We start from the raw sequence: 12,835 nt of genomic DNA, 5'->3' as shown, positions 1-12,835 counted from the left end.
TCTTCATCTCTGGAAGGAAAAAAAATAAAACAAACAAAAAAGCAAAAAGACAAAAAAAGCCCACAAAAACCCAAAACCAAACACACACACAAAAACAAACAAAAAACCAACCCACAAACGCATGCACTCACAAAACTAAACCAAACCAACAAACAAAACCACCAAAACCAACCCTCTCACTTTCATCAGCTTCTGTTTTGAGGAACTACATGATATGGTCATGAGAAATTCAGAAATTCTAAACACGTTAATATGTGCTTAAAATTATCAGAGACTGAAGACCTCAAAGATATGCAGGCATCTAACTGCCCCCTGTACAAAAGGGGTGACTTGCTGATGGATCTGGCCCAGAAGGAATACGATCAGCTCGAGGGATGGAGCAGTACAGAACGTGACCAGGCTGCTATGCAATGTGTGACGAAATTTTAATACTCAGCAGGCTGAGTAATGAACTACTCAGAGTTTGCCAATAGGGAAACAGCATAGCTTGGAAGAATTCCGTACATTTTGTCCTAATTCATGGTCTAAGCATTTTATTCAGCTTTATCAGGAGCCGTTGATTCCCCCATCGATTCACAGCAAAGAACCTGTTCTAGAAGTGAAGGCACTCAAGTCATTTTGGTAAAATTGCTAGTGAATATAGTCCTTTAACCCTCTAAAAAACAACTACCGATCAAGGATAAGACAAAGAACATTTAGTTCAGTTATTTTGATGGGCCCCAGCAGTGAAACAGGTAGGCACAGAAATTATGAACATTATTTGAGCTGTGGTGTTTCCTCACATGCCCAAGATGAATTCTTCAAAGTTAGCAAATGGTTCTGTGGAAGAACCAAGCATTTGCATCCCTTCAGTTGAACAAGGCTTGTCACCATCAGAGCTTTGGATAGAGCAGTCAATTCTGGCTAATCGAACCTCTTCTGAACAAACTGGCACGTCTACAGGCAAGCTCTAGTACAGAGATATCATATCACAGAAACCGTGAATGCCAGATTCCTTCCTGGCTACTTAGACCTTCCACTCAGCAGGCGTGGAGCTATGGAGCTATACCAATGTAACCTGCAGCGATTCCTGGCATGGATTTAGGCTTCATAATTCGGGGCGGAGTTGCATCGTGCTGTGCAAACTCACTTCATGTTACTTTCTGAATCCTAATTTCTGTGATTCTAACTTTCTTAAGGACTGAAAATGGAGCCACACGGAGCTTCACAGTCCAGCTGGATATACAACTCCTTATGGGCCAAGTGCCAAGTATGCAAGACTAGTACAGAAAGCAAAATAGAAGCCAGAAATAACAGCTCATTAGTACGTTCAAAAAAACCTGGTTCCAAAGGCACAATCTTAAGACATACAGGAAGACTCCATGAAACTACTAGCCCAAGGAGGTAAAGCTGGGAACAAGTTTCCTGGTATCTCCAAAATGAAGGGCCCTCTAAGTACTTGTTATGAGTATCTGCAGTTGTTTAAATATATTAGAGCAAGGTATGGCAGAAAACACTACTGTACACTGATTTAGCCTGACTAAAGTCACAAATACGGAAAGCTGTTCCATGTACTGTTTTTAGATACTTAGGTGTTAACAGACATAAGTAGCAGATATTAACATGAAAAATTCCTTTTAGCTATTTTTAATGAAATATTTTAAACTGGCAAAAATGCCTAACTTTCCAATATGAAAATGTGCTGATTACAATCAGGCCAGTATAATTATTACTTGATAAGAATCTGAGTAATAAACTTATGTGTCATCAGACAACAGTGACATCACTGAAGGTGGTATATTCACTTCTACTGAAGACTAACAGCTAGGATTCCACTTTGAATAATGACAGTATTTAAAGGAAATGCAACTGATTTAAAGATTGTTTTTAAAAGCTCTTTGTCAATAAGCACCTAGTAATAACAGCTGTAAGTTCTGATATTAGTTTCTGCTCCGCCAGAAAATCGTGCTTAAGATAATTGATTAGTTATTCAGTAACTAAATAAAGATGCCAAAATATTCAAATTACCCTGTATGAGTATGGAACATTTTTAAAGCATTTACTATTTACCACAAAATTACTCTCGTCGTTTTAAAGCAGATATGTCCAAAAAGTTTAGCTTTAGGGGGTCATACCTATGAAAAAAGTATTTTTAATCGAGCCTCTTCTGCTCCCACAGACTCCAAAAGACTATAAGAAGTTAGAGATTTTTTTTTCTTAACAGATATTATTCCACTATGTTATTTTTTATCTTTCAAGTCTTTGTCTCACTATACAAAGTCAAAGGAACACTCTCAAATGTGGGTGACCACTGGAAATTCAGCACAGAAGCCACACTTACGTTTGATTTAACTTAATATTCATGTTAGTTCTATCCCCTACTACAATAATTTAGTATAAAAACAAAAACAAACAAACAAAAAACCAGAAAATTAAAGCTCATTTAATATGTACAGAAGAAACAACAACGCAACATAAACAACATTCTATTACTATTAATGTCGTTTTTAAATAACTTGCCAACTCTAAGAACAGCTATCTAATTGTAAGCTTTCAATGTTACCTTCTGGAGCACGGTATTTCAGTATTTGATAAAATGTTTTTAATTGAAATGCTAGAAATTTTAATCTCTCATATGTAAAACATTTCTGGGGCAAATTACAGATGTCAAAAATTTTCATGAAATCTCCTCAGCTATTCTAGGTGCTAGTTTATTCCACAAAGGTTAATAGTCAATATTAAGCTTCTCAAATAACTGGAGTCTCTTAAGAAACAGCTGAGTGACCTTGACACCAATAGCAAAGAAGTTCACCAAGAAAGTATTTCCTTCCAAACAAGAAATTTCCCAACCTCTGTATCACTGGCTGGAATAATCCTAAAATAATAATATTATTCAAACATAGCTCAGTATTATTCAAACATATTTCAGATTTTTTTTTTAAATGTAGTCACACCATATCTAAAATTTAAAGGGCTGAGGGAACGTGTTTAGGGTGCAAATATAGTACTGCACTGAATTGCCAAATATTATATTAACATTAAAGAAACTGTATTATTTAAACACAGAGAAGGTAAGTCTAGTTGGAGGAGAACATTATATAGAATAAAGTAAGATTTTATCTTGGGAAGTTAATTCTCACTTGTTTTATTAAGCATGTTTATAGTCAACTTCATATACAGCTTCAACTTCTGCTGAATTAGTAAAAGATTCTTGTGACTTCTTCCATTTTAACTGTACTGTTGAACTCAGCATTTCTGTTGCATCTCTGGCATTCTACTGAGCATTTATTTCCTACTCTTCATGGAAAAAAATCATTTATTTGATTTAAGTGTAGTCTGAATTGCTTAAACTGAGGAAGAATTTCTTTCAGCACTGATAGATATTTTTTCTAGATTTTCTACCAGTACCACACAAAACTTCACACTAAGCTTGGCATATCATACTTCATCTTACGTATTCAAAAGATATCACACTTAATATTTCTACAGATAAAAACAGATAATATGTCTATAGAGCATATTTTTTCTTGATCCTTCAAACGCAAGTAATATAATATTTTCTTTATTATGTTCACTTGAGAAAACAAATAAATACATATCAAGAAGCTCAAAACTACAAAATCTTTACTTCCACTAACTGACCAAGATATCAGCTTAAATTATCTCAAATAATCTCACCATTACCCAAACACTGTACCAGAACAATTTCTTAAATTAAAGGAAGCAAATGCTTGAAAAATGAGTGACCCATATCGTATCATTACATTTTGACATCAGGTCAGCAGCTTTAAGTAATTATCTCAAAAGCTTTTAATACCTTGAAAAATGAAATTACAATAAAACAAGTTGATAAAACTTATCAATACATCTCGGCGAATATGAAGCTACAAAGGTTTGGCTGAAAATTATAGCTGTTTTGATAGTGGAAACAGGAGTTTTTCTGTTAATCCATTCAGACTACAGCAAATAAATGAATAATAAATGTGAGTATTATTTTGTTACTGGAAAAACAAAACAAAGCAAAAACACCACAGATACCAAACTGCATGAAAATAAGGATCTTCTCAAAATTTCCATTTTAAAATGCAGATGAAAATGCAAATTTTCAAACTCTACTAAAATCTCATGCTGCATGGTCTATAACTTTTTACTAGAAGATGATCAATCTTGTTCTCAGTGGTAGTTCGTCATAGTGACAAAATTCATTACATTACAAAGAAATTAGCAATTCATACTTTACCTGATGCTGCTCATGCTTCCAGTTTCTGATCCAAGCTTACATCTCTCCAGCTGGCTTGCTACAATCTGACGTTCAGCCTCAAGTTCTCGAGTCAGTCTCTCAAACTGCAGTTCCTGAAGAAAAGAAACTTGTCTTGAGATTAAAAAGGAATTTCAGTACATAATATTATAATTTGTGCAAGAATTGTTAGTATAATACCTTATAGGAATGTTATGATTTTTTCCTTTTTAAAGACATTTGTAGTCCAAATTTTTGTGGTAACACGTACTCGTTCCTTCATTCACTCTAGTGATATATGTCAGAATGAGCCAGTTTATCAGGAATGGAATTTGCAAATACATTCAACAATTCAGGCCTATGTCAAAATCATTTATAATTCATGTAGGTCTCTTAGTAGCATATGAAAGTGTTCATAGCGCGCCTATGTAAGTATGATCACAAATGAGAACCATTTGTGTTACTTAAAAAAAAATTGTAAAGTTCTGCAGATGATCATGTGGTGACAAAAGCTTTTGTAGTCAAAAAGTCAGCTATCACAGTACACACTAATGAAATAAATTAAGTTGAGGACGTGTTGTTATGGACTGAATACAATTTAATTTTCCATTTAGTGATGCACAGAAGGGAAACTCAAGTAGTTTTGGACAAAAGCCATGCTAAAAATCCTAAAACAAATTGAATGCATTTCCTTTTATTCTGTCAAGGAAGCCAAACCAGTCCCACCAGATAAGATTTATCCACAGAGCTTGTAAATGTACTTCTAAAGAGTTTTTTGTTTTATACATTAGAGACTATTTTTTTATTAAAAAAAAAAAAAAAAAGACAAAACCAACACAAGTAAAATCCACAATATACCTTAGAGAACTAAATTTCACACATATGGTAGCAGTAATTTTATCAAATACAAAATTGAAATATTTGTAGGGAATTATGTTTGTTGTACATTTGCCAAATGTTGCTACCCTTTCATTTTTGTCGTAGTTACTTGAAATCATTTTCACAGGTAAAGGGAAACAGCTCTCTCACCCTTTTTTTCTTTGGTATTTTTGAAGGCTGAAGAAAAAAATATTTTGAGGATCCACTTGCTAAGTTATTCCTGTGTCTACACAAATGCACCTATTATCTCTTTCTCCCTCTTTTCTTTCAAATAAAGACCTCATTCACCATAATGCAGGGATATGGGAGAGAGTTTCTTGAATAACTCCTCAGGAATGGAATGAAGTAGAATTGAATGGCTTGGGTTGGAAGTGACCTTCAAAGGTCAGTTAGTCCAAAACCCACTGGAATAAACCCGGACACCTTCAACCAGATCAGGTTGCTCAGATCCCCATCCAGCCTGGCCTTGAATGTCTCCAGGGATGAGGCATCTACCAGCTGTCTGGGCAACCTGTGCCAATGTTTTACCATCCTCATTGTAAAATATTTCTTCTTCATGTCTAGCCTGAATCTCCTGTTCTTTAGGTTAAAATCATTATGCCTTGTGCTGTTAAAAATGGCCCTGCTAAATAAGTCTGTCCCCATCTTTCTTGTAGGCCCCTTTTAAGTCCTGAAAGACCACAATAAGGTCTGGCAGAGTCTTCTCCAGGCTGGAGAATGTCTTGCCTAGCAGAAAAACAGCACTGGAAATTACTTGTGTCATGACTTATGTCCACCAAGTGTCACTGAAGCACACAGTATATAAGAAAAAGGAAGAGAAAGTACAGATAGAGGGAAGTATTCCAAAGTTTTCCTCCCACCTGCTACCTAAAACCTCTGACCAACAAGCCAAGGACACATGGAGGTGCTAAACTTTTAAAAACTCTGAAACGTGGCAAGTCATAACTCAAATGTAAGAAGGAAACGGCTGGTGGCTGTTCTACTTAATTCAGCTGGATCATTCCCCTTTGTTTCTCTGACCTGCATTACGAGTAAGGGACAGCAGTCCACGCAAGTTATGTACAGCATAAAATAGCCCATGTATACTTCAATGCCCACTGACTAATTGAGAAAGCCTACTTAATTCTGTATCTGTTATTCCAAACAAGACTAGCCAGAGTACAAGAATACCACCAAGAGTCAGATTAATGTAAAGAGCAAAACACTACTGCTCACAGAATTTTAACAGTGCATCAGTAATCATAGCTAGAAACATTCTCTGCACGTTTTTGTAATACTCAGAAATGTCTTTTTCATTGTTGTTTGTAGATAGGACTATTAAAAACCACCCAATAATAATCACCTCTTTCAGATATGCCTACTTCACACAGAGCATTTGCCTCTCGTCTAGTAGAATCAATTGCCTGAAAAGCTGAAGAGACCATTGATCAACTTGCCAAGAGGTACTTTTCAAATGTTTGTCTTCTTTGCATAAAATAATACCCTTATTGCAGGAAGGATTGTAAAAGAAATATTATTAAAGTTTTGAAGAACACAAAATCAAAGTGGCATAGTATTTGCTATGTTAGCATGCTTACATCAAGGCATGTCAGCATTGAGAAATTTTGATAGTATAAATACCAAACAAAACTAAGCAGAGCATTGTTTACTTTCAAAATAAATGCAAAAGCTTTAACAGCTATTCTGCTGTACTACATTTTTTAAGTTACTTAATTTTATCGTGACAATTATATCAATACACATTTTGATGCTTAACATCTATTTTCATCCAATCAGCTACACCTCCTGCCATCCCAAGCGAGGCAGGTCAGACATGTTATTTGCCATGGCCTAGTACAGGGCACTTTTTTTAGCTGCCTATTGAAAAGATACAGCTGTCCTCATAATATTCCTAACTGAATGTAAGAATCAACGATGCAGGAGCTGACATTCATGGCTGTCCATGCTGTCACTTGCCTTTTCCCAGACAATGTTCTGTTGCTCTAGAAGCTGTGCAAACAACTGCTCTCTGTTTTGTCCAGCTACCCCAAGCAAACTAAATGAAGAAATGCACCAACCCCATTTTATTGAAATACGTTGTATTTTTTTTGTTTTCTATCATCTGGATTCTATATCTTTCCGTATATTTTTCTATGCTTCATATGTCTTCTGTTAATCACTCTGGTGGACTACTTTCCAGACACTATTGAATTTTCCCAACTAACACCCTTATGCCATGATTACTTTGTCTACAGAAAAACACTTGCTTGTGATTCTCGTCTCTCAAATATACTTCTCTACTCTTGACTCTGTCATTTATCTTTCCTACTTACTCCTTTCTGTTCTCTTCTGCATTCCCTCTATTCTTTCATTTCCTTCATGACTCATCCTCCACTGATCTCTTTCAGTTCTACTATAAACATTGCTACTTTAGCAAATGCCCTAAAATAAACAGTATAAGCAGCCTCTCTATAATTGGTTCCCTTCTTCTTAAGATGTAGAAATTAATATTTTCTGCTTTCACTGCCCACATCACTTAAGTCCTGCCCTGCAGAGATGACTGGAAAAGGACAGTTGTGTCAATGTTCCTCCTCAAGCAGGAAGTAGAGATGTGATGGATCACTTAAGAAAAAAAATAATCTTGGATTTCTAACACATGAAAATGGCTAGAATAGGTGAACAGTAACTTCTTTACTAGTTTTATTTTATTGCTGTGATTTCGCACTTAATTGTCTTCTGTCAGGTGCCATCAGAAGCTACGGGTGGAAGGTGGGATGGTGGGATATATGAAGGGGCAGAGCCACACAGTTATTACCTCAGAATTATCCTTTACATTGAATTTAACAAACAAGTGTGTTAGGTTTTCCCTCATGTGATGACAAAGCTGCAGGTCCACAGGATTGCCTTCAGAATGGAAGAAAAGAAGAATTTTAGTAAGAGTCAGAAGAGTCTGCTACCCCTCTGTATCAATAATCTCTGGCAGAAAACAAAATTAATAAGCTTTCTTCTCTTTGTTTGGGAAGCAGTCACTGACTAATATTTGAATAAATCCATACGTTTAGATTTCAAGCAGCTGTCATAGTGTAAGAAGACAGTAACTAGAAATAGTATTTGCTTGTATTTTACAAAAATAACTACTGAACCTGACTCCCTCATCTGTCTTATTTGTTCTGTTTACAGTCAGTTTCACCAGTTCACGCCATGTCATATTATCTTCACAACCTTCCATTATTCATCTGAATCAAGTAAATCTGAACATCAAAATTAAAAACAAATTCTTACCCAATGATTATGCAAATCTGTTGTCAAGACAATTTCAGCACAAAAACGGCAGAAACTACATTGCGACATCAAAATTAATTTCAGTAATGCCACATCAAGTGCAGCTTCATGGACCGTGCTATAAAGAGCACTGATGCCAAAGCAAGTGCACAGGCAAAGGCTCTGCAAATGGAAATGACCAGTCTGGCAGCCCTTCACACCAGAAAGGGGGTGGGAGTGTGAGCCAACAGAAAGATAATGGCGAGAGTGATCCAGAGAAATCACTCAGGAACGCAGCTTGGAAAGGGAGGAATTTCATTATAACTCTATCAAATTGTCCTGAAGTGATAAAGAGTCTGTATCTGCTAGGATCTGAAGCAATTTATGTTTTGAAGTGTTATTTGTCCGCTACCATGAGGTTTTTTGTAAAAAATATTCATTATTCCATAAGCAGCAATTGGGTGTATTTGTCTTTTCAGTATGAGCTTTTTATTTTATTTACCCTCTGCAGCCTCCAAAACTTCAAGCATTAAATGAGACTTAAGGACACAGCAGTCCAGAAACTGAAAAAGCCTGATGGAAATCTTCACAGCCCTCAGACAGGTTATGAACAGGGCACATCAAGTTAGAGGGTATTTGGTTATTTTTATGGTTAGTGTTTGGTGGGTGGTCTGCATTGACCTATTTGAATGTTGGGAGAGGTGAGACAGGTCAAAATAAATTTTGCTGATATTCAGAGCTGATCTCACTTTACCCTGCCTTTAACAATCTTAAAGTATGCCTTTTATTGATGCTGAGGGAAAGACACAGCTTAATCAGTAGAGATAGAAAAAAGCAGTCAATTAAAAAAAAAAAAAAAAAGGTAAAATATCTAAATTTAGGCTGACCAGCATTGTGGATTTATTGAATTCCCAAGAATCTGAAGGTCGTAACATTAAAAAAGGAAAAGTGTTTAGCTTTTGACTTTAAATATGCTATACAGAACCGAAGTGGTGCGCTGATGATAGTTTGAATCTTCAAACACAGACAAATAACAGCACTGAGGTAATGCTGGGAATCCCTGGTGAGATGAATAGAGAAAGCCTGATTACAGCTACACAAACAAATAAATTGTCTCCTGGATTGAAGTCTTTCATAGAAGTATCTTAGAAACCACAGACCTTCCTAAAGTACACATAAGCTGTAGAAATGTACCACTTGTTGTAACCTATTAAAAAAAGAAAAACTGTACCCCAATTAGTGTCATAAGCAGTATTTGTATATTGCTGTGCACATCCTATGGCATCATGCCTAATTCCATATACTGCATATCTGTGAACTCCAAGTAAATGCTATTACTTAGAGTGGTGTTGGCAACAAACTATTCTCAACCTATCATACCAGACACACCTAAACAGCTAAAACTGGGGCACATATTTCCTGAGGAAAAAAAAAAAAAAAAAAAAAAAAATCCATCTGATGCTGAATGGAATGGTGTTCAGAAGCTTCAGAGCTGGATTTGGAACCTACCGTTCAATTCTTCCCACTTCTCTACTTTCTCCGTTATTGGACTGTGTTTTCACTTGTACTGTTCTTTTTTTTCACTGGATTGTTTCATTCTTCCCTTTCACTGAATAACATGAGGGTGAGCGAAAAACCTCACAAGGTAATAAACAGATGAGCAGAGAGGTGGAAAATTCAAACTCAGTGGTGGACATGCTGTTGCAGTATCTCAATGGAGGAAAATATATATATATATATTTCTTTTTAAAAAAAGAGACTTATAAATAGCTATGACTGCACGCATATGCAACTGTAAGTTTCCCAGTAACACCAACCTGAAGGAAGCAATTCATACATTGGAGGGTAGGACTATCATTCAGAGGAATCTTGACAAGTTGAAGGAATAGGCCAATGATAGCATCATTAAGTTCAAGAAAGAAAAATGAAAAGTCGTGTATGGAAGATGGAATCCCCTGTAACGGTACAGCATTTCATCAGGAAGGAGCTAGTGGTCTGGTGGACAACAAGTGGCAACTCAGCAGTGCATTCCTGTGGTGATGATGGTGAACCACTTACTTCACTGCACTAACAAGAGAACTGCCAGCATAACAAGGAAGTAATTATTCCCTTTTATTCACTATTCCTGAAGCTGCACCTCAAGTACAGTGCTTGGTTTTGGGCCACCAGGATAAGAAAGGCAAGAAGATTTTGAAGCAAGACCATCAGAAGGCCACCAAGATGGTTAGAAGATCCAAGTGCATGTTGTTCAAGAAGCAGTTGAAGGTATTTGGCTTGTTTAGCATGGAGAGGAGAAGGTGTAGGGAGGATCTAATTGCAGACCTTTACTTCCTAATGGGGGATTATAGTGAAGATATCACTAGGCTCTTGTCAGAGGTATACAGCAAATGGACAAGCAAACAGTCACAAGATGTGATGAGGTAAATTCTGAATGGATATAAGGAAAAAAAAAAAAATCCACAAACCAACTAAACTGGAAAACTGAACAGCACAGCAAGGGTGGTTACATACTGGAACAGGTTACCCAGGTAGGTTGTAGAATCTCCACTCTTGGAGATTTTGAAAGTCAGCCGCACGTCTGATCTAACATGGAAGCTACAACTGCTTGGAGCAGAACTCCAGAGGTCTCTTTTAACCTAGTTTTCCCATGATCCTAAAGCTGATGAGTTCTGGATTTTTTTTATTTTTTTTTTTTTTTTCCCAAGGATTTATGCCAATCTGCATTACAGATTAGAGATCAGTGGCTATTGAAACTCTGATCATCATCATGCTCACATAAAGACATACTTGACTTGATGTAAGTTCTAGCATTTTATCACCCTGAACCTATATTTCTCTAGCTCATTCCCTCACCTTATCTGAGGGTTTTAGCAATCCCTTGCTTCTTTACAAGAGATTAGCATGGCATCTGGATTAGTGTGTATATGGAGTATTTACAGGGTAAAGAAATAGTTCGGTGGATTATGGCTTTTAAAAATATACTATATTCCTTCTTTTTTCATGTAAGATTACTTCAAGGAAGTCTCTCTCGTGTCTTTAACAACTTTTATAGCAATCAGACGTGATTTTCTACTTTTATGACTCATACAAAGGAGGCCACAATTGCATTCAGTTGCACATTTCAGCTCTCCAGGCACACTGCCCTGTTCCTCCGGGAGTTACAGGCAAGCCTTGCTCTTGGAGGGCACACTGCCCAACTGCCTGGACTTCTGTTCCTAGGGAAACTCTATTATTTCTTCTCCAGTACAATCACCAAAGTTATTCAAATTATCTCCATTTTTCTGTTACACATTGCCTGGTCCCTTTTTATCCTATTGTTTTCTTCTCTCTGTTTTGTATTCAGCTTTAGTCTTTTAGCTCACTGCTTTCTTCTCCTTCTCACTAGTTTTTGCATCCCTTGCCAACACTCTCAATGGTTTATCACCCATCATGATTGCTGTGCTATCCACTTCCTCCCATGCAAACTCCTTCACTCCTCAAAGTAATAAAGCATAAGTAAAAGCCTTAGAGTGTTAGAATAGGATTAGGACTATTAAAGAGTTTTCTAATCTCACACTTTTGCTTCATCTCCTTCTGCAGCAGTGATTTCAGGAGGATGCAAGATAAATTGGCTTTCTAACTCACTAGATTTTACTTGCCTTAGGCCTTATCATACAATCATAGAATAGTTTGTGTTGGAAACCCATCCCCCAGCCTGTATTAATACTGGGGATTGCCCTGACCCAGGTGCAGGATCTTGCACTTGGTGTTGTTGAACCTCATGAGGTTCACATGGCCCCACTTCTCAAACTTGTCCAGATCCCTCTAGATAGCATCCCATCCCTTTGGTATGTGAACTGCACCACTCCAGCTTGGTGTCATCTGCAAATTTCCTGGAGTGCACTGGTTCCCACTGTCTGTGTCACTGATGAAGATGTTAAACAGCACTTGTCCCAGTACAGACCCCTGAGGGACACCACTTGTCACCAGTGTCCATCTAGACACTGAGCCATTGTTGTCTTCTCCAGCATTTTATTCATGGGATCCTCTAGTTCCCTATTTACACATCTCTAAACTAGTTCTTCCTTCCAGAGTTTTAAAGATACACATCACCCTAGGCACTGTGTACAGATGAACAGCCAGCATTATAAATCATTAGCTTTATATGTGTCTTGAATGCTCCAAGAGATTAGAGACTTCCTCATCTCTCACTTCCATTGGGGAAATTATTCTGGTGAACAATTTTCTTTTTTGTTTTCCTTGCCTTTTAAGAGAGGCTGATTTCTCAGTCCATACATAGACTGTCAGTGCAGGATATCCAAGAACAGACTCCATAATTTGCAATTATCCTTGAATCTCTGAATTAATTAGGATACTAGATCTGAATATTGCCATGAGTAGCTATTAAAGAGCTAGTCATTAGCATGTTAGTAAAGGACTGAAAAGTTAGCAAGATGGGCTTCTTTTTTATTTTTTTTATTTTTTAGGACAACCTACTGCATGCAAATGAATACCTATAGT

At 36.8% G+C, this 12,835-nt stretch overlaps 1 protein-coding gene across 16 annotated transcripts in view; it reads right to left on the bottom strand.

Annotated features, from left to right (window-relative positions):
• CTNND2 (catenin delta 2) overlaps window positions 1-12,835 on the bottom strand; it is a 660,748-nt gene that overhangs the window by 408,306 nt on the left and 239,607 nt on the right. For 15 of the 16 annotated variants that reach the window (XM_065052649.1, XM_065052643.1, XM_065052652.1 and 12 more), the window contains one exon: window positions 4,220-4,332. In XM_065052649.1, coding sequence (XP_064908721.1) covers window positions 4,220-4,332 — 113 coding nt within the window. Of the gene's footprint in view, window positions 1-4,219; window positions 4,333-7,889; window positions 7,979-12,835 lie in introns of all 16 variants that reach the window. The other variant, XM_065052647.1, reaches the window with a different exon arrangement.

The sequence above is a fragment of the Columba livia genome, chromosome 2, assembly GCF_036013475.1.
Source record: "Columba livia isolate bColLiv1 breed racing homer chromosome 2, bColLiv1.pat.W.v2, whole genome shotgun sequence".
Classification (NCBI taxonomy): Eukaryota; Metazoa; Chordata; class Aves; order Columbiformes; family Columbidae; genus Columba; species Columba livia.
The sequence above is the reverse complement of the archived record's forward strand: the minus strand, read 5'-3'. Positions and strand labels throughout refer to the sequence as shown.